This window comes from Hevea brasiliensis, chromosome 17 (assembly GCF_030052815.1).
Source record: "Hevea brasiliensis isolate MT/VB/25A 57/8 chromosome 17, ASM3005281v1, whole genome shotgun sequence".
NCBI lineage: Eukaryota > Viridiplantae > Streptophyta > Magnoliopsida > Malpighiales > Euphorbiaceae > Hevea > Hevea brasiliensis.
Genome location: NC_079509.1, coordinates 18,681,323 through 18,704,488, shown reverse-complemented (window position 1 = coordinate 18,704,488; position 23,166 = coordinate 18,681,323). Strand labels below are relative to the sequence as shown.

Below are 23,166 nucleotides of genomic sequence, written 5' to 3'. Positions count from 1 at the left end.
TATTTTCCACATAAAATTCTTATAAATTTTTAATGACTTAATTTTTTTTTCTTTTTTTTTCTTTTTAACAAATCAAGGAAATTAATTTTCTTTTTCTTTTCTCTACTCACTTTCTTCCTTATTACAAAAATCAAATGATTTATTTTTTATTAATCATTATTAAATTTTAAATTAAAGTTAAAAATAAAAATATAATTGAAATTAATCTTAAATAAGTCCAAAATAAATTTAGAAAATAAACTTAAGACGAAGCTCAAATCAAATCAAATCAAACTAATTTGATTTGATTGAAGCTCAAATCAAATCAAATTAAACTAATTTGATTTGATTTAGACTCCGTTTAATTGACAGAAAATAACTTGTATATGAAAAATATTTTCTAATATATTTTTTATGAAAATATTTTTCATTATTTGGTTATAATATTAAATTAATGATATATATTTATTTCATTTATGTATAAATATGCTCATATTTTAATAAAATTATTAAAATTACATATAAAATTATCAAAATTTACAAAATAAAAAATAACTTTTTTTTCATTTTCTTTAAAATTGACTTAGTTTTCCCTTTAATCAGGAAAATATTTTCCATCTATCTCTAAACATCAGAAAATACAAAAAATATTTTCGAGTATGAAACAAACAGAGCCTCAGTCTACTGAAAACTTCAATTTGATTTTCTACCTAATTTAGTTCAGCTTAATTTAATTTACTAAAACTTTCACTTTGTTCATTTCTTTTTTCATTTCTTTCTTTTTATTTTCCAAACAAAACCGAATCAACCAATACTCACCCTACCCTCAATCACTTGCCTGAGAATCATGCATGTTTTCTTAGGTTAGGAGTAAAGACACTGTTTTCTTTCATGAAATAAAATTGGAGATATCAAAGAATTGATGGACTCCCAAAGCATGCAATAAAATATAAATGAAGAAATTAAACGAATAATGATTGATCTATTTTATTCACTGAAGACTTTCTTAAGTCATGTTCCAATCAAGAAAAGTCATGTTCCAATCAAGAAACAATGACTGCTTACAATTTGCAAACATATATCTCGAATTTCACCAATAAATTGAAAGTAGAAACAATGGGAATAAGCAAGGGGGAAACCTATTAAGGACTTATGAAACAGTAGCAATCCAGCAACTACTAGTCTTTGAAAAAGCAGGGCAAAAATCTCACCTCTTCATCCAGAGGCCTTTGCAATAACTCAAAAAATCCTAGAGACCAAAATTTTCAGATTTGGAAGCAGAAATCATCAAAATTTTCTTGAAGCAGCTCACAAAAAATAATTACAATGCAACAATTTCAAGTTTCAGCTCAACTCTCAACTTGGTTTGTCAAGTTCTGCACTAATGGAAGATCATCAAGCCAGTCACCATAGATACGATTTATTTTCTTGGGTCCTTTCCACTTCAACAAGCATTTCTTACTCTGCGCTTCTTCAATGACATTAGGCACACTTGCAGTCGTACTTGGAGATGCATTATTAGCAAGAACAGGTGGTTTGGTCAAAATTGAGCCTGCATTTTCCCCTTCAGCACGTCCACCAGGAACTTTTAACTCTGACATCAATAAAAGGTTTATGTTAAATAGTAATAAATAATTATCCAACAAAGTATTTTAAGCATATAGACGATCCCAACTAGTTTGGGATTAATGCTTAGTTGTTGTTTTCGAAAGTAAGTTTAAGCATCGTTTTAAAGAGCAAACACATTTTCAGTGGAGAAGAGATGTATGAATGATAATTAAGCTTAATTCAGAATGGTTTCCAAAAGGGTCTAAACTCCTTATTATAACAAAACTTATTACTTTTTCCTATTTCTTTCTACATAAACATGCACAAAAGGGCGTTAGAAAGTGAGATAGGAGGAGAACAGAAGAGAAGGAAACGAAATGCAAGCCGATTTTCAGTGCGAAAGAAGTATGAGAACAACAATCTTTACAACACAACGATTCCAGAAAGGGCAAAAGCTAATTCACTAAGTTTATGAGCCTTCTCCACCCTTTTTTTTTCACATTTAAAATGGAATATAATCATTCTCTAAACCTGAAATAAAATAGGAAAAGAGGAGGGGGGTAAATGCTAATTATTTCATACATTGTTCTATATTGCATGCTTATATCTTGGGGGGAGGCACTCTATGGACCTTGCGCAAAGCTCTGACACAAGCTCACTCAGTAGGATCACAAAACCAAAATTGACAATTTTCTTAAGACACCTAAATAAACATAGAGCATGCCTAATAATGCAAATGGGAAACTATATATATAAAACCAACTAGATATGATATTTATACAGAAGCCAAGATGGGAAACCTTACCATGTCTCTTCATTTCATAAAAAATAAACCAAAGAATGCATGACGCGCTTTCAATTTATCAATAATATCTATTCCAAAATTCTCACTTGATTTGATAATCCCCATTCTACAAATTAAACTTCTTGGTCTGCCAAGATGTGTACCATTTAAATAAATTCCAAAAGAAAGGAAACCATAAGACCATTGCAAGTTCAAATTTATGAATTTAACCAACAGCACATACCAGCTTGTCCATGAGCAAAGTGACATTTCTCGCCAAATGGGCATTGACCTGTAGTTTCCCACTTGGTGCACAACTTTGTCTTCCAATACACGGGTTTCATATTCGCTCGAAAAGCATCTGAACAAGAGTTATTGACAGGCTTGTTGACTTCAGTCGCATTCGACCCACCAATTCCTGGTACCATTGGCTGCCCAGTAGTCCCAATACTTATTGCAGAACTCTCCCTAAACCTCCCTATATCATCCCTAAACTTTGATGGATCCTCATGAAGAAAATTACACCTATCCCCATAAGGGCACTCCTCTCCATTATAAAACTTCTTGCATAACTTCATCTTGTGAATTATCCTCTGATCATCATCCCAGTTGCCTGCTGATCTATCCTCTTCAGCACGTACACCTACACCGACAAGTTCTTGCCAGTTGGGTGGGGGCTGCCTCAAATCTTGCATACCATGAGCAAAGTTGCAATTCTCACCATTCTTACAATTACCAGTCCTAAATTTCGCACACATTCTGGTCTTGAAAAAAATGTTTGTTGTTCCTTTATTAATTGGGAGGTTGTTGGGCAGGGGCATCTTAGAATTCACGGATTGGCTGCTGCTATCCTCAGGGTTTCTTGGTCTTTTATATGGGGGTTGGAGTTGTTCAAATTGCGAAAGCGAGTCAAATTGCTCATTGCTGTTTATAGGGAATTGAGGCCAGACGCCAATGGCATCACTGCCTGATTGATATGGATACTGTGCTGACACAAAGGGAGGTCGAGAGTCTGGATAACTCATTTTGGTAAATTTCAAGGATTGAATGCACTAATCAATGGGGGTACTGGAATCAATAACCTAATACAGATCAATGTATAACGCAATCTAATAATCAATAAATCTCAATCAGGCAATGATCAAAGAGCAAGCAGATTGTGATTCCTCAAACCCAGATATTAAACAAATAAAAAATTTTCTGTTCTATTATTCTTGCATTAAATCAAGAAACAAATCCAGATTGAAATCTACAACTACACCCAGAAGGATTTTTGGACTAAAACCAAACAAAAAAACTTGACAAAAAATCTAGGGAATTGGAACTTACTTGAGAGAAGTAATGATCAAGGAATAGGACAAATTGAAGAATACCCAGATGAGTATTTTGGCCTAAAAAGAGATTAATTTGAGAGGATCAAGAGAAGAGAAATGATCCTACTTGAACCTATGTGAGAGTGATCAAAGCTTAGGACTTTGTATATATATATATATATATATATATATATATATATATATATATATATATATGTCCAAATGGAAAAACCTATACAAATGGGAAGATGGAAATAAATGGTAGACAGAAGCAATAGGTCAAAAACCCTAGCCGCCAAATTGAAGGGGGCAACAAATTATCGTTTAAAACCCTAACCAAGTTCAAACGGGAGACGTAGTCGACCGCTTAACCCTAAATCAAATCCTACTGTTGCGCCACATACGACCAAAGTCCCACTCATTAATTGCCAACAACAGCTCTGCAACTTTTTTTATTTATTTTTTAATTAATTAAATTCTAATTTAATTTTTCATGAAAATTTGAAAAATAAAGCTAAATATATACTTATATATTATATATATATATATATATATATATATATATATAAATAAACTAAAACAAAAAAAAATTTAATCATAAAAAATTAATTAAATAAATGAAAACAATGTAATAATTTCTTTTGTATGATGTTCTTTGAATGGGCCCTAAAGTCTTAACCATGAAAGAGAGGCCCAAAAATATCAACGAGATCTCCCAGCACAAGAGGCTCAGGCAAATAAGGTTTCATATTGGGACAATGGAAATGGCTAGAACTTAGATTTTATGAAGAAAGGAACGAAAGTTGACATGTTCGACTTGTCTTTTTTCTTAATTTCTTTTGACATGTATGAGGAATAAGAATAGGATATTGAGTGTGAATATTCAATTTATGTTCTCAAACTTAATTAATATGTCTATATATATATATATATATATATATATATATATATATATATATATATATATATATAATTGTGTCAACATAACAACAAAAACTCTGTTGATTTCAATTTCATCATTATGAAACTCACCTATTGTAAAGATTCCTTTTATATGGGGTCTTAATTCTTCCAAAATAATTAATATACACAACTTCCATCTTAAAATTCAAGTGCAAAGATTAGAGGAGTAATAGTTCATAAAAAAAAATCCTAGAATTTATAAGAAGGCGATGTAAAATAAGAAATTAAGAAAATTTTTTTTTGTTAATGACTCACTCTTATCTAAGTTTACAAGAAATGATTTAAAAAAGGAAAAAAATAATAGATTTTGATACTATATTAGAAACTCAAGTCTAATCATATATAAAACCTATATATAATAGTTAGACGGACTAATAAATTATAAAGAGGTCTAAGCAAGTGATGTGGGATAAAAAAACTATGAGAAATTTTTATTAATGGTTTATAGTAAATTGAGCACACATAAATGCTAAGGGAACTTGCTCGGTTGAAATTGGGCATTTGCTTGACACCTTGCAAAAGCAAATTGAAGGAACTTCAAGCTATCTAAAAGGAAAGTCAAGAATATTTTAAAAGCTTTAATGGTTTAGTGGATGGGAGACAACAAATAGCATTAGGTGTAGCCACAATCTAACATGACCCAATGGAATTCCAAGCTTAATTTTGGTAATTTCCTGATTTTGGAAAAAAGAATAAAGAGCCAAAAAAAAAAAAAAAAGTTGGAATTGACTCACATTTGAACTTGGTATTGGTGTTGCATTATTTATTCTTTTAAAGAATGATGAGCATCAGGTTCTTATCTGCATAATTTTTATAGTTCTTGTAGATTTGATGCTTAAAGGGATCCTAAATTATTGATCTGAGAGAGCCTTTCTTTTGAAGTGAACTATATACTCCTAGAGATTCCTTGAATCTCATGTCCAATTTGTGTTTTTAAGTTATTATTTTCTGAAAAATGTTGGTTGAATCCAAAGCTCTCTCTAATGGCGGTCCATGACAGAGACTTGAATTCTTCTGTTGATATTAGCTAGCACTCCTATACATTCCTTGGACCACCACTTTCCTCATAAAAAGCAGCTACTGCAACACCAATTAAACATCAACTCACACTCCAAGAAAGAGTAATTTCGATGGATCCCGGGAAAGCATTTACCATATCCAATTATGGAAGAGAACAAACAAAAAGAAAGAAGAAGAAGAAGGGATACTATAAGCTTCATGTAAGAACATCAATAATCATACACAAAGCCAGAAACCGTTCCAAATTCAAATACATGGCTATGCTCTTGAAAACAATCTAAAGCTCGTTATTAGGCTTCTGCAAACAAAAGGCAAGAAAGCTGGACTTTGTAATTGCTTTTTTGTTGGTTAAACTCCACCTGAAAACACAAAAATAATGGAATTATTTTCATAATTAAGCAAAGAGATAGTAATTAAGCATGGTGAATAATAGTTCTGTAAAATAGCTTGCCGTAATCCCTGGGTGTTTTGCATTTGTAGCATTCTGTCCTGCTAGCATAATTATGCTCTCCACATCCCATTCTGTTCATTAAAAATACAAGGTGTGACCATGTTAGGTAATTTTCTTTCTTGAGGAATTAGTACACTAGAAGGAACCCAGAATTATTTGCAGCATTGTTATATTTCTACAATCATTTATCTTTTTTCAGGACAAAAGCATTAATTAGCAGCAGCAGTAGTAGTACAGGCAAATGCATGGCAATTTGAACTCACCTACTACAAATCCAGTCACCAGTTTTCCATCCAGGCGGAGCACTGCCATCTGATCCGTACATGCTATCTCCTCCATACCCACTACCATAATCATTCTTCATTGCACCACATCTGTAGCAGCTTGACCTGCTTGCATAATTGTGGGATCCACAGTTCATGGCTGTGCAATACCAGTCCCCTGGCCGCCTGTATGTGAATGTGGTTGGATCAGGGCCACCATACTTGGGATAACTGCAATGTTGGCAGGCTTCCCTTTTCTTGAAATTTATGTGTTGGCATGCAGGGCACATCCAGTCTCCTCCTGCCCAGCTCATTTTCCTAATTATTAACCCTGCTGCAGAAAGAATAGGAAATTAGTGACAGAAACTAATAATTAATAGATTTATTCCCCTGTCCTTAATTATGTTTCAACTGCAATCCTCATTATGACAAGTAGACCGAGCTACACCTGATTTTGAAATCTTGCTCTTATTTATTGAGAGGCCTGAAAGACTCTTGTGTAAAAAATAAAAATACCCATCTCTGCTCATCCTTTCTAAGCTTGGACTAGCATTAAAAATCTAGACCCTTGAGGTCCCTCTTCACTACTGCTCCCATAGGTGCACCAAAACCTGATGGCGATGATGAACACTGAAACTACAGTTTTAAGCCCAATCTCCTTCTATTATAAATTTTAAGAACCCCAATGTTAAGTTTCTTGCCCTTAAACGTTTACAAGGATGAATACCTACATATCCTCCAAGGTTTTTGAGATATGGAAAGCAGTAAAAGGCTGAAGACGAAGAAGAAGAATAAACTAACCTGTGGGGAAATTGAAAGCTTGGAGAATTTGTACGTAGTACACTACTGATGTTTACAGTAGCTGTAGAAGAAAAAAAATAGTAGTGTCTACAGCAGTTGCAGAAGAGATTGCCAATGCAGCTGGTGACTCTGGTGTTTGGGTTGGAAGGCCTTTATATACTTGTTACCAGACCCTGCACAGGCTGCACTACTCCATGAGTTGGACCATTTATGGTATTGTCTTATCATTTTTCATTTTTAGCTTTGCCTTTCAGCCTTTCTGCAGATTGTTTCCGTCAAGTTCAGATTCCAAGAAATCATTTATTAGATAACGTCTGCCTCTTTAGAAATTATTCTTCTTGGGCTCCTGAAGGTGAGAACTGCACTGGTTAGTGCATACATCACTTGCTTTTAAGCACAATTCCAATTATGCCCCCTGCTTTATATTATTCCCTTACATAATGTTCACAAAAATAGACTTTTAGAGCGCTTCGGCGTCCCACGAAGTGTGGGTGTATAGACTTTTTATGAAAATAAGAATCCTATTAAAATTAGCCAATGATTTTAATAGTGATCTATTTCTATCACTGAAAATTTTATATATGTGTTCTCTCATTTAAGATAGAAAATAGCAAACAGTCTGAATGAATGCGGTGTGTGTATTAAACTTACCATGTTATCCACCAATCACTACTAATAGATTCACTAATTGACCTGACCTCAATATATTATTCTCAATTTAATAATTATTAGTAATAAATTAATAAATCAAGAGACTCGAATTTAAAATATGATCATTTAAAATAAATAAAAAAACAATTAAGTTATCTCAAACTCTAACTACTATAGTATATATTTTTCAATATATGATGTATTTTATAGTTGTTTTTTTAATTTATTTTATGTTTTATTCACTTTTTTACTCTTTATTAATTTTATCATCAGATATACTATTATTTCATTTAATTGATGATTATTTGGAAATAAGATTGTAAATAAATCGTGCTTTTTGTGAGCTATTCATTTGAGACTCGACTTGCCTCAATTCATTTTTAAATGAATCGAACTTGAGCTAAATTTTTAAGTTCATTTAATAAATAAGCTGAACTCGAGCTTATTAGTATTTGGCTTATTAAAATTTATGAGCTGATTTGTTTTATAAATTAACAAGTTAGCTCACAAACTGACTTGTTTCAGTACTAAAATTATTTAATTTTAAATTTAATATCTTAAAGGTAATCCATATTTTTGAATTCTATAATTTTAAACTTAAAACTTATTAGGGTTATAATTGAATTGAGTTGCTCGTAAGTTGTTTGAGACTCAACTTAGCTTGGCTGATTTTTAATCAAGCCAAACTTGAGTTTATTGATATTTGACTCGTTTAAAGAACAAGTTAAACTCGAGTTTTGTTCAAGTTTGAAAAATTATTGATGGGGCAAGCTTGTGCTCTTCAAATTATGGCTTGACTCGATTCATTTACACATTATTTAAAAAGTAAGATTTGTTTTATTAAAAAGAAAATAATTATAAAATTTTCTTTTCCTACATATAGGGCTATTTGATTTGGTTGTTAAATGCAGCTCATAACTAATAGATATTCGAATAACTGAATCGATTAATCTGTTGGATAAATCTATTAAAATTTTAGCTAATAGCTATTAAACTATTTATTAATTACAGTTCGTATCAGCTCTGAAATATGAGCTTTTAATTTTATGTTTTACTTAAAATGTGTTACCCTTTTAAAATTTATTGATTAAAATGTTTTTTTTTTGTCTCAAGTTAATTTTTTACATTAAATAATTATTTATAATTATAAAAGATAGTAGATAAGTATAAAATATTATAAATAATAATTAAACTGGTTATATATAATATTCATTTTTTTTATGATAAAATAAGTATATAGATGCAAAATAATATATAAATGAAAAAATAATTACTGTTTTATTGAAAATTTTTTTTTAATTCTTATATATATAGTATAATAAATTAATAATTATATCTGTTTCAATCATAAAATAAATAATAAAATATATATTTTTATTAGTTATTTTCTATATTAATAATAAGTAGTCGTCAAAATACTAACATCGATATACATTGCGTATATATCTAACAATAAAACAGGTGGTATATATACATTGCGTGTGTAATCTAAATATTTTTATACAAAATAAATATATGCGAAATTCTTATTAAAATTAGTTTATTATGAATCTAATATATAAATATGTGAGATTTATATATTTAATAGATAAGTCCTATCATACATCATATATCTTAAATTCATAGTGAATCAAATTTAAACAAGAAAAATTTTAAATATATTATATCAACCTAGCTAATTTTTAATAATTTTAAAAGTGCAATTGATTATTATTAAGCGCATGTACAAATTTTTTTTTTTAAAAAAGGAAAAATTCCACTTGTAGTTTGAGTTAATTTAGATTGATCCCCAGCATTATCACAAAAAAGCATAAATTTCAGAGTAAGAAAAACAGGTAAAATTATCTACATGGAACATAGGATCTAATATCTTGTATTGATGAGTCCATGGTCGTTTGTATATATAGTAAGGTGGCATAAGGGGAAGTTGTTATTTGAAGGGTGGCATGCATGCATGCATCAAACAATATGCATCCTAATCTTAATATTATTCACATGGGTGGTTGGCTCCTTATTTGCTGACATGGAATCATACGTGAATACATACGTCAGGAATTCTTCTCTCCTCATGGCAGATAAAACCTTTCTATCCATAGGCAGGTTTTATGTGGTCAGGTGGGCATGGTGCAGCTAAAACATTTAGAAATTGGAATAAGTTCCATACAAATAATGCACATCGATCCATTGCCAAATTCTTTTCTTCCTTGTATTTGATTCCTTACTTTGCAATAATTCAAAAGCAACAGCAGCAGGAAGATTCATATATCCATTGCCCACTCTATAGCTCTCCCTTTCTATACTCGATATCTAAGTGTATATACATGTCTATATTCCTTTGCTACATATGATTTAGACACCTCGACCCAACATGTGTTCATTCCGTGCGTCTCACGGGCCGCCACGTGTTCGAAAGTCTCAGATTCTGACCATGAAACACAGACAGGTAAGGCCAGCCAAACTCTCCTCAGCCCCTCTCATTATTTTTCGTAACAAGAAAGAAAGGGAATGCCCTGCATATTTTTGCTGGAATTTGGACAGCGGCGGACCGACGCTGGGAAGAATGGGCAGCGGTAGGTTATGGTCTAGTTATATCAAGTAATAAAAAGTGGTAGCCCTCAAAGGGTTGTTTCAAGTGATAAGAGATATTAATTCAGTCTAAAAGATCTTAGATTATGTTCAAATCTTACCACTGATATTTTGATGTGGTAGCATATTTATGTCCGATTAACTCATCTACAAAAATATTCTAAGTTTTAGCTTTGATGTAAATGTGGTAGAGATGGTAACCAAAATGTGTATAAATATGAAAGGTGCAATATTCTTTATCGGATGTGTGATTTACTTAGTGTGTGATCAAACTATTTATACATACACCTATTTTTGTCACCAACAAGAATAATAAAAAGAGGCATATTGGAATTCTTAGGCTGCTTTCGACTAGGGAATATATTTGAAGGCTAAATTAGTTAATAGTCCTTTCAATTATAGGTTTGTTTATTAGATATATTTAGATGGATGGACCTATGCAGCCATGAACTTTAGCATTTATAATTTATTTATTATATTATCAGCTTATGGGGTAGTACGTACCTGAAATGGCCAAGTTATATGAACATGCATAGTCAAGCTGCTGCCTTTAACCAAATCCAAATTCCATATGCATCACTTCAAAAATAGTTTAAGTTTTTTAAACAAAAGCAAAATATATTTTCTTTTCCAATGAAACATTGACAATTGTATGAGATATGTAGGGTCCCATGGGCATGCTGATATGGCAAACATATTGAGTTCCAAGTAAGCAAAGATGCTTGCGTGTTGACCTGGCGTTCGATAAGTAGGAATCCTACTAATGATCACCAATTTTCTGCCAGACATGGTGAATATTCCGTGTAAAAAATACATTTACTCAATGCTCCAACTCTTTATTCTCTGCTAGTGATTGCTTTCAGAAGGGTCCATCTCCTTTTAATAATACTGTTGAGAATCCACATCCTATATATATATGGAGGCCGGGGAGGGGGCGATTTGATGTGAAAAATATAGCCGTTGCTTTTCAATTTTGGATATTCTCTTCCTGCTGCATGACAATCTCTTCAACTAGAACTTAATTCCAATCCACAATTAAAATATGTGTCTATAGCAATTGTTTCATCCTTGATTATGAGAATAGATGCCAACATTAAATAGATTGATTTACTGACGATAAGAAAATCATTTGTATTTTCCTTTAAAAAAAAAAAAAAGTTTCAGTCTTTTTATTTATTATAGTCTTGAATTTGAGGAATTTTTTTTTTTTTTTTTAAGTTTGAGCAATTCAATTAGGTACTTAATAAAACTACATAGTAAAGCTGAATCTGAGGCATAAGAAGTTGAATGTAATGTAATTTGGGAAATTTTTATTTAAATTTAGTTTATTATGAATTAAAAATACATTATATATAAGTGGGATTCAAATATATAAAGTAGATAATGAGACTCACATATTTATGTTTTGAAATCCACTAGATTCAGGTAAAATTTTTCTTATACATAGCAATTAATCAGGAAACTTGAGAGATTGGAAAAATGGATACTCTCCCACTATAATTTCTTCGGTTTCATCCTCTCAAAGCTTCTCAAGGAATGCATATGGCTTGTGGAACCTTCACATATCCTTCTACCAGTTGCATGGTCCCAATGCCCATTAAAAGAAGCCTTTCAATATGCTTCTAAAGAAGTTTTGCATGGGAAGAATTAAGTTACGCTTTGCATGAAAGAGACCCTCAAAGAGAAAAGAAAGGAATAGAGATAGCCATTGAGAGACTTTAGGAGAGAACAAATGTTAGAAGAAAGAATTAATGATTCCATCTTTAAAGTAATTTCACCTTTAATTAATTGGTTCATAAATTAATGATTCCATCTCTAAAGCACTTTTACCTTTCAATATGGTAATTATATCAAATATTTATATTTATACAATACTAATTAAAATGTGCATATAATTAAAATAATAAATATATTAATTTTATATAAATCTCAATATAAATATTTAATATAAAAATAATTATACTCGTCTTTATATAAATTCAAATTTGCAACAGTTACACCTAAAATATAATTAAAAATATTAACCATCACATAATTTTGATGTTGTTAGTTATTTATGCAAGTTATTTTTGTCAAATTAGCACTTAATAAATTAAAATTAAAAAGTTAATAGAATCTTGTTAAAGTGGTTATAAAATCTGTCAAATTTTTTTTAAAAAAATTGGAAGCTCAATAAAACACTATTTCATTTGGTAAATTAATGGAGAATGAAAAGTTAATTGAGAGGCCAAATAAATGCGAGTCTTCCATGGATAAACGGATATTTGGTTGGCATGTTCCAGTTCCACCATGGCGGCGTTGAAAGAAAGAGAGAAAAAAAAAAATTCCATCTTTTAGCCACACACACACACACACACACACATATATATATATATATATATAATCATTTGGGGTCCACCTAGGGGGACACCATTTCTATAATAATATAAAATATTAATATGACGATTACGCGTTGCCACATTAATTAATCGCCTAATCATACTGAAAAATTAAATATTTTTTATTTAATTTAATTATTTTAATTTTAACATAAAAATATAATTTTTTTTAAAAATTTTAAAAAAAATTACCCAATTTTAAAATTAAATTTGAAAAAAAATTGATGTAATACCATGACATGTAACTTTTTTACTATTAAATAGTTAAACATACATGCTACATCATCTAAGATTAAAGGTGAAATGACGTGATAGATTTAAGCTTTTATATTTATTATTTATTTTATTTAAAATTTTTAATTTTAAATAATTTAATCCTAATTTTTAAAATTAAAAAAATTTTATAAAAAACTCATAATTTAATTTGAGAATTTTTATTTTTGACACATGGGACACGTGACAAGTCACAAATTTTAATCTTTTTCATTAAAGATATTGTGATCTCATTTATATTTTAAAGAAAAATATTAAACCAAATCGTGATGTAAAATGTATACCGCCAAGCATGCATTTTCCTTAAAATATTAGTCCAATTTGATACGTAAATGATTCATTTCACCATACCAACTGAATTAATGTCATCAGACTGAACATATAAACATGTTCAAATCAATTCTAAATGCGCAGATGATCATCATAAAAGGGATAAACACTCAATTTTATTTATGCATGCTTGGGTACGCTGCTTCTTAGGTTAATTAACTACATAGCTATTACACTTTAGATTGTTTGTTGAAGGAGTTCTTTCGAGCTGTGGCTAGAACAGTCTTGTCAGCAACTACGAAATATGCCGCTCCAGCAACTGCAAATCCAATGTCAAATTTCATTAATAAAAAAGAAAAGAAAAAATCCAATGTCAAATTTCATTTATAAATGGTTCTTGACCTGAAGAGATTATGAGCGCTTGACCAGTGGGATTGATATTGGCTCTTGCCCAAGGCAGCATCCTTACACTTGCCATCTACATTAATACAGATTAACCAAAATTAAATTACCAGAATAATTAACTTTATTAACCAAAGAATATATATATATATTAACTTACAGTTGGAATGGCAGTTACAACAGTAGCAACCGCGGCTGCTTTAGCTCCAGCCATTACAGCTTCTGTTGATCCATCAAAACGTGCCATAATTGAGAGCAAAATTTTCCATCAAAAATCACAGTAATTAATTACTACATAATTAAAGAACAGATTAATGGCATACCATGAGAACAACGTTTTGCCATGGCTGGCTTTTGGTCAAGCGATGATAAAGCTGCGCTATCACTTTCATTAATTAGAGTAGACTGAGCAGCCACATTCTTGGCCATTCCAAGAGACGATCAATAAAAACAAGAAAATTAGAGAGGTAATGGAATTTGCAACAATTGCATGCATATTTATAGATGTTTTGGAACAGTAGTTAGACAGAGTTAGCTGCTGGTTTCGGACAAATTTCAACATTAGAGTCACTTGTTTTTCCTTGATTGGAAACTAGAATTTTATAAGAATTCAGTTTAATTAATTTTTATTTTTGTTAATTTTCATATTTGAAATGAAAGAATGCAATTAATTCTTTTAAATTTTAAAAAAAATTATTTTAAAAGAAATAAAAATCAAAATAATGAATTTTTTTTTTTCAAATGAAGTTTTTGTTCTTTCAGGTGGAACCTGAAAGCTCAAACTTATATTTTAAAAATAGTTCTATAAATCTAACAAAAACAACATTATAACCATGAAATTAACAAAGCAGAGAAAATTGAATTTGGCACATAGATTTCAGGCACATTTATGGTATGCTTCTTAATCTTAACAATGGTTTGTCTTTGTCATAGCCGTTTCTGCTCTTTGGATGCCTCCTGTGCTCTCCTTTAGACTGCCACGCGTGATTCAGATTACTTCCCAACACAGGAACTTGTTCTTTATAGTTCATGGTTTTGGGTTGGGACCTTGGGTGTGGATGGTTAATGTAGCTGATGGATTTTTGTTTATTGTTTTCTTTCCACCATTTTCAGCTGTTTGTTTCACGTTTCTAGCTAGCTTTTTATTTTATTTTTTCACTACGCATCATTACAAAACTTTGCATTCAAAGACAAAATGATTTTAATTAATTTTTTAAAATACTAAAGCTGATTAATTATGATCTGCCTTTGGTATATATATATTTTTTTGTAAAAAAAAAAAATATGAGTTAATCTTTGCTTTTGCTTTGGTAAATATTTCAATCATGATGGTATCACTAAAATATTCATCTTATTAATTAGTTTACGGTGATTTTTCTGTAAAAAGAAGGAAATTTGGATATCAGATATGAGAAATTTTTGCTTAAATTTCATCTAATATAGACTTAAGATGTAAATATATGAAACTCATTTGTTTAACAAGTGAATTTCACTATATAAATTAGGAATAGATAAGAAAAATCCATCAGATATATACGATTTGCCAATTAATAAAACTTTTCTACTAAATTGAGATGGCGTTTACTGAATGAGGTAGACTCTTGTTGACCCCGTGTAGCTCAAAATGAGCATTGATTTTGATGATAACAAAACTCAAAACAGAATCTATCTAACCCAGCTTTAAAGTGATATGTAGATTCCTTCTCTTATTCATAAAGAATTTTTGAAGTTGCATCTAAGGAGGAAGAATACTCAAAGGCATCTCAAGACAAATCCAAAATGAGAAAATAACAAGATTATGAAAGCCAAGACTCAAAGTAAAGGTATGAAAGTCATAGAGTTAGAGATTGAGTTTTAGGTCTTATGTGAAAAGAATAGATGAGAATTTAGTCGAATGGAGCTCAAAAATAAAATTTTATTTTCTGATTACTTTTTCTCATCATGACCTTGGATACTGCTATTGGAACTTATTTTTCTTTTAAGGTCTAAATCTTTGTTTTTAAATCTTACAAGTTGAGACATGCAGCTGTTGACTTAGTTTGCTAACTGCTTAGCTAAAATATTAGTTTGCTAATGTATTTGCTAAAACATTAGTTTACTACTGTTGCCAAAATTTCATTAGTTTGCTAAATGATCAGAGTTGCTCAACTTCGCACAAAAGGATAAAATAACAGCCATTTTGTCTTGAGCAGTGTGTATAACGTTTCAAAAAGGTTTCAAACGGTCTAAAATGATTTGGGACTATAAATACACATTCTTTACTTCATTTTACACTTGATGAAAACTTACTTTTGAACTCCAACCTTGATTTTCATTTATTGATTTCATTCAAGAGCTTTAAAGTCTTTGAGCTACCATTGGCAAATCAACTCATCTCTTCTTTATAGTTTGATTTGTATTGAGTAAGAGTGAGTGTTAAAACATTAAGTTGCATTTAAGAGAGGTTGTATAAGCACCTATTGAAGCTTGAGAGAGAGTAAGTGCTTGTGATAGCACTTGTCAAAGGTTCAAGCTGTCTTGGTAAAAGCTTGGTGTTGAAAAAGTGTAAAGGGCTTTTGGTCTCTTGCCTTTAAAAGAGCAAATAGTGGAGAGAAGACTCAAAGAGGGTTCTTTGAGAGAGTGGATGTAGGCTAGTTAAGCCGAACCACTATAAAAATCATTGTGTTTGATCTCTCTAACCTTAACCTTTTTACTTTTATGCAATTTAATATTAATACATGACCTTGAATATTGATTGAATATATTGAGTTGATATATTTGAGGATTTAATTGTATGATGAGAAATTAGTTGAAAATCTTGTGATGCATGTTTTGGTAGCTATAAATATTGATTAAAGCTTGACTTGCAACTTAGGGACACTTTATTGAAATACATATCACTGTCATTATATATTAAGAAGCACCTAGTTGAACAAAGCTATAATTTTTCATTAGGCTACAAGCAAGGGCTGAAAAATTGTTAAGTCCAATTCACCCCCCTCTTGGACTATTTTGGGACAACAAATTGGTATCAGAGCCTGTCTCTCTTGCTTAGGGTATTACAACCTTAGAGTGATCCATAATGGCTGGTTCATCTAGCAATACTGCCGGTATGCCCGCACCACTAGCTGAAGGCTACTCAATCACTAGACCACCACTCTTCAATGGCACTAATTATTCATTTTGGAAAGTAAGAATGAGAAATTTCATACAATCTGTAGATATTGATGCATGGAGAATTATTAAAAATGGTCCACATGTTCCTCAAAAGAATGGTCCAGGAACCACAAAAGTTCCAAAACATGAAGATGAATATGATGACAATGATTGGAAGAAAATTTCTATAAATGCTAAAGCTATTAATATTTTGCATTGCTCACTTGACCTTAATGAATACAATCGTGTTTCAGGATGTCAATTTGCTAAGGAAATTTGGGATAAGCTTGAAGTCACTTATGAAGGAACTGATGTCATCAAAGAGTCCAAAGCAAACCTTCTTATTCGAGATTATGAGCTATTTGAAATGAAGCCAGGAGAATCAATTGCGGATATGAGTACAAGGTTTACCGATCTTGTAAATCTTCTCAAAGCACTTGGTAAAAAATTTGAGGAAGCTGAACTTTTGAGGAAAATTCTTAGATCACTTCCAAAATCTTGGGAAGCAAAGACAACAGTTATCCAAGATACCAAGGATTTCAAAACATTCACTTATGATGAACTCATTGGATCTCTCATTGCACATGAGATGGTATATAAGAAAGATGAAGTTGAAAATGAGCAAAAGAAGAAGAAAAACATTGCTCTCAAGTCAAACAAGGATGAAGATAAGAGGAAAGGAGTTGCATTCAAAGTTGACTCACGTGACAACTCAAGTGCTTCAAGTGATGATGATGATGAAATGGCTATGCTTGCAAGAAAAGCTTTCAAGAAGGGAGGAAGCAAATACAAGAAATTCTTGAAAAAGTATACTCCCAAGGATAAACATTTCAGAGATTCAAAAGAAGAAGTTGTATGTTATGAGTGTCACAAACCTGGACATATCAAGCCCAAATGTCCATTACTCAAGAAGAAGAAAGGAAAAGAAGATAGGAGCAAGAAAGCTATGAAAGTAGTAAGGAGCAACAGTGAAGAATCTTCAAATGATGAATCAAGTGACAAAGAAACTGCTCTTCTTTGTATGATGGCACTTGAAGAGAAAGTCGAGAGTTCACAAAAGGAAGAAGAAAGTGACAATGAGGTAAATTCTTATGAATCTCCTAATGTAGAAAAACTTGAACTTGCATTTGCTAGAGTATATGATGAGTATAGAAATTACAAGAGAAAGTGCACTAAAATGAATTTAGAGATTGAATCATTGAGATCACAAAATATTGTCATGTCCAATGTGTATAAAGAAAATGAATTTTACAAAGGACAAATTGCCTTATTTAAAGAACTAGATTTAGAGTTAAAAATCTCAAAAGATACTTGTGAAATGCTCATTGAGAAAAATAAAGTTCTTGAAGCTAAAGTAGAGTCTTTGACAAATGATTTGGCAAAATTTACAAAAGGAAAAGAAACTCTAGATGTACTTCTTGGAAACCAAAGAATTTCAAATGAAAAGTATGGAATTGGTTTTGATAGTTTCATGAACTATGACAAATATAAGAATCATTTCATTAAAGCATCTACATCTTCCTTGCCTAATGTTACATGTTATTATTGCAATAAAAGAGGTCATATGATTAGTTCTTGTGCACTTAGGAAAGGTTGTCTTAAGGTAAAGAAGGTATGGGTACCAAAGGGAACCTTACCTAAGGTCACTAACCCCCAATGACCCAAAGTTACTTGGGTACCTAAAGTTCAATGATTAAATTTCAGGTATGTTTCAAAGGGATGAAGGAAAGTGAAAAATGGTATATAGATAGTGGTTGTTCAAAGCACATGACTGGTGAAAAGGACAAGTTTTCAAAAATCACAATGAAAGATGGAGGATATGTAAAATTTAGAGATAAAGGAAAAGGAAAAATAATTGGAAATGGCACAATTGGAACCAAACCTTGTATTGAAGATGTGTCACTTGTTGAAGGTTTGAAATACAACTTGCTAAGTGTAAGCCAACTTTGTGATAAAGGTTTTGAGGTAAAGTTTACTTCTTCTCTATGTACTATCAATAACTTAGAAAAAGACACGTTGTTCATTGCCAATAGATCTAATAATGTTTACTTGCTTGACATGAATAATTTTGAAACTAATCATGGTACATGTCTAGTATCTTTTGATAACTCTAGTTATTTGTGGCATAGAAGATTGGGTCATGCAAGCATGCATACACTCTCAAAATTATCTAAGAAAGAACTTGTTAATGGTCTTCCTAGGATTAATTATGAAAATGAATTTCAATATAGAGCATGTGCACTAGAGAAACATACTAGAGCATCTTTTAAATCTAAAAATATTGTGTCTACCACTAGGCTATTAAAATTGCTTCATCTTGATTTATTTGGACTCGTAACTCCTACTAATCTTGGTGGGAAGTCATATGCTTTAGTTATTGTTGATGACTATTCAAGATATACATGGACATTTTTCCTTGCTCACAAGGATGAGACTTTTGAAAAATTCACCTCTTTTAGTAAAATGGTTCAAAATGAAAAAGGATTTTGCATCACATCTATAAGAAGTGACCATGGAATTGAATTTGAAAATCATTTATTTGAGAAATATTGTGATAAATATGGAATCAACCATAATTTTTCAGCTCCTAGAACACTACAACAAAATGGGGTAGTAGAAAGGAAAAATAGGACTTTGCAAGAAATGACTAGAACTATGTTGAGTGAAAATAATTTGCCAAAGTACTTTTGGGCTGAAGCTGTTAATACATCTTACTATGTGTTGAATAGAGTTTTGATTAGACCAATTTTGAAAAAGACCCCCTATGAGCTGTGGAAAGGAAGAAAACCAAATATCTCATATTTCAAAGCATTTGGTTGTAAGTGCTATATTTTAAATAACAAGAAGGATAACTTGAAGAAATTTGATGCTAAATCCGATGAAGGAATCTTTCTTGGGTATTCAACAAAGAGTAAAGCCTATAGAGTGTTAAATAAAAGAACTTTAGCTATTGAGGAAACTATTCATGTTTTGTTTGATGAGACTAACCCTTCTATCAGAAAGAAAAATGTTTGTGATGATAATAATGAGCAGGTGTTTGGAAAAGAAAATATAACATCAAGTCAAGAAACGGAACAAATTGATGACAAAGATGAAGAAACTCAAGAAGATATTACAATAGATGCCCATAATGCCAATGATGATCAAATCAGTGAAGAAATGTCAAATTTGGAAGAATTACAAGTAATTGAGCCCCAACATGAAGATTTACCTAAAGAATGGAGATTCCATAGAAATCATCCCCAAGAAGACATTATTGATGATCCATCTCAGAGGATGATGACTAGAGCACAATTGAGAAAATATTTTGATTATGCAGAATGAATTTGAAATGAGCATGATGGGTGAGCTCACATTCTTCCTTGGACTTCAAATTAAGCAAATGAAAGATGGCATCTTCATAAATCAATCAAAGTACATCAAGGATATGCTAAAGAAATTTAAAATGGAAGATTTGAAGAGCATAAGCACTCTTATGAGTTCAACAATTAAATTGGACAATGATGAAAAAGGTAAAGAAGTAGATACCAAGCTTTATAGAGGTATGATTGGCTCTCTTTTGTACCTTACTGCATGTAGACCAGACATACACTTTAGTGTTTGCTTGTGTGCAAGACTTCAATCGTGTCCAAAAGAATCCCATCTAAGTGCCATTAAAAGGATCTTTAGATACCTCATTGGCACATACTCAATTGGTTTATGGTATCCAAAATGTGAATCATTTAATCTTATTGGTTATAGTGATTCCAATTTTGCTGGAAGTAGATTGGATAGAAAAAGTACTTCAGGTACTTGTCAATTTCTTGGTCTTGCACTAGTTTCTTGGCACAATAAGAAACAAACTTCAGTAGCTTTATCTACAGCTGAGGCAGAATATATAGCTGCTGGTAGTTGTGTTGCTCAAATTTTATGGATGAAACAACAATTGGAAGATTTTGGTTTAAAATATAATCTTGTTCCAATTAGGTGTGACAACACTAGTGCCATAAACTTGAACAAAAATCCAGTCCAACATTCAAGAACAAAACATATTGAGATTAGACATCATTTTATTAGAGATCATGTTCAAAATGAAAATATCAAAATAGAATTTGTTGCCTCTGAAGATCAACTTGCTGATATTTTTACAAAACCACTTAATGAGGAAACCTTTTGTAAGATCAGAAGGGAAATTGGTATGTGTGAACCACTTGCTTGAAATTTAAGTCATAATAATTTCATGTATTTGCATTTTATCCAATGTGTGAGTGATCTGCTGTGATATAAGTTTGCTGAGAAATCTCTAAAGAACATTAGCTAACTTGTTTGTGTACTCGAGAAATTAGTTTACTAAGTTTTATGCTAATGTTGTGTGACTAAAATTAGTTTGCTATATCATGTACTGTTCAAATTTCAAACCAAAAAAAAATAATTGTGCTTAAAATTCTCTGCGTGTCCAGCAATGCACTTACCTATTCACAGTTGGTATCACATTCTCAGTGCTATGTCAGACATGTAGAAATATATATATGTGCATCTAAAGATAAAGAGACATATTTGAAATTTAAAATAAAAATAAATAAATAAATAAGTTTAGATAAAGTACACTGGAATAGAAAAGCGCGGGACTCAAGAGAACTTAAATCCTCTGCCACACGAAACCGTCACCCTCTCTCCTCTGCATTGGTTTTCTACACCTCCAAAAATTTTCTTTCTGGCAAAACAAACCCATTCTCATCTAACCGCTCATCTATCTCTTCTCTTCTTCATTCATCACTTACCGAAAGCCATTTTAGATTTCACAATTTTTTTTCTCCCTGTCTATGGCTTGCGCTAAACGCAAATCCCCTGCTACTGCTGCTGCTGCTGCTGCTTCGTCATCCTCATCAGCGTCCGACGATATCCCTGTCGCCACATTACGAAAGAAATTGAAGGGAAAGAAGAACTCACCTGAATTGAAATCAACTAGTGCATCTTCTGACCCATCCAAGGTTATCGAACCCACTGTATTGGCACCAAAAAAGAAAAAGGGAAGAAAAATGCGAGGGATTGAAACCCAACGCAAAAAGGGCACTGCCTAATCTTCGGGTTTAGTGGATAAAGCGCTGCATGATTGCAAATTCATCAAATGGGATTACTTTGGTCAGGTAAATTTTCAATTTAAAGAACTTTTTGAGTTTCAAGAATGGATGTCTGTTTGTGAGTGCACCAATGCGTATTACCCTAGACTTGTTCAAGATTTTTATAGAACCTTAAGAACAGTTGATGATGAGGACAAATTTGAAGTTGTTTTGAATGATAGTGTGTATGTTGTTTCTGTTGAGATGATTGCTACGGCTTTGAACTTGCCTAATGATGGAAATAAAATCTCCACTCATAGAGATGTTGCTAGGGTTCCAGGCTTTAATTTGGCTGAGTTTGAAAATAAAGTGTTCCCTGCCAACACTGCCACAAATAAAAAGTCCACTAGTACAAAAGCTTTTCAATATATTAAAATCATTCACAGTATGGTGAACTACATTTTCTGTCCTAAGTCTGGCAGTTATGGTTATTTGAGCTACCTAGACATGTGTATTATGTGGCATATTGTTAACAAAGTAAGGATGAATCTGGCTTATTTGATTTTTAAGAACATGTGCAAAGCTTATGGGATTGGAAAATTGCCTTATGCACATCTTTTGACTGCTGTGTTTAAAGAGCTGAATGTAAATGTCTCTAAGGAAAGTTCTAGGACTGATTTGATTGTGCTTAGAGAAATTCACTCTGACACTGATGGAAGAAAAAAAAGGTTTGAAAAAGGTGATTCTTCCTCAGCTAAGGTTGGTTCAGATTCTACAAATGAGTTTATGAGTGAGCTACAAGGGCTAAAAGCTGCTATTAATGATCAATTTAGTTCAACCCATCAGTCCATTGAACTTCTGAGAAAATTTGTGGATGTGGTTGACTACAAAGTGAGTCACTTGCTTACTCAAAATGAGGAATTAAAGAAGCTAATTGTGGATCTTCAGTAGGCCAAGGAAACTGGTTTCCCAACTAAAGTTGAGGCTGCTACTCAAGTCTCTGCTCACAATATTGATAAGGGTGAAAGTAATAAGGTTGGTGAGTCTCCAGCTGCTGTGGCACATGAAAGTGACCAAGTAGTTGAATCTAAACTTGAACCTGCAGCTGAAGCTCCTGTTGAACATGCTAGTGAACAAGTCATTGAACCTGAAGTTGGTCTTGCAACTGATGTCCCTATTGAGCATGATAGTGAAAAGATTATAGAACCAGAAAGTGAGCCACCTGTTGAACCTCCAATTGCACCACTGTTTGAACCTGCAGCTGCCCCTACGCAGCAGCAGGAAGCCTCTCTAAAGGATCACCAAGCAAG

General features: G+C 31.8%; 3 protein-coding genes across 4 annotated transcripts; all 3 read right to left on the bottom strand.

Moving 5' to 3' along the window:
- Positions 1-1,008: 1,008 nt before the first annotated feature.
- LOC110655677 (zinc finger CCCH domain-containing protein 39) lies at positions 1,009-4,020 on the bottom strand. The gene is made up of 2 exons (XM_021812110.2): positions 2,556-4,020; positions 1,009-1,573 (listed from the first exon to the last, which is right to left on the bottom strand). Exons 1-2 carry the CDS (start codon positions 3,334-3,336, stop codon positions 1,329-1,331), a joined length of 1,026 nt encoding a protein of 341 aa, XP_021667802.2. The 5' UTR covers positions 3,337-4,020; the 3' UTR covers positions 1,009-1,328.
- A 1,692-nt stretch (positions 4,021-5,712) lies between these two features.
- LOC110655623 (RNA-binding protein involved in heterochromatin assembly dri1) lies at positions 5,713-7,329 on the bottom strand. 2 transcript variants are annotated; one of them, XM_021812016.2, is made up of 4 exons: positions 7,123-7,329; positions 6,322-6,655; positions 6,059-6,129; positions 5,713-5,966 (listed from the first exon to the last, which is right to left on the bottom strand). In XM_021812016.2, the coding sequence occupies exons 2-4, from the start codon at positions 6,633-6,635 to the stop codon at positions 5,956-5,958; spliced, it is 396 nt and encodes a 131-aa protein (XP_021667708.1). In that variant the 5' UTR covers positions 6,636-6,655; positions 7,123-7,329; the 3' UTR covers positions 5,713-5,955. The 2 variants fall into 2 exon arrangements, with proteins under 2 accessions (XP_021667708.1, XP_021667707.1); XM_021812015.2 differs by having other exon boundaries at positions 6,322-6,652; positions 7,123-7,327.
- Positions 7,330-13,510: 6,181 nt separating this feature from the next.
- LOC110655615 (early nodulin-93-like) lies at positions 13,511-14,111 on the bottom strand. The gene is made up of 4 exons (XM_021812006.2): positions 14,006-14,111; positions 13,843-13,904; positions 13,683-13,758; positions 13,511-13,599 (listed from the first exon to the last, which is right to left on the bottom strand). The coding sequence occupies exons 1-4, from the start codon at positions 14,109-14,111 to the stop codon at positions 13,511-13,513; spliced, it is 333 nt and encodes a 110-aa protein (XP_021667698.2).
- Between the last annotated feature and the right edge of the window lie 9,055 nt (positions 14,112-23,166).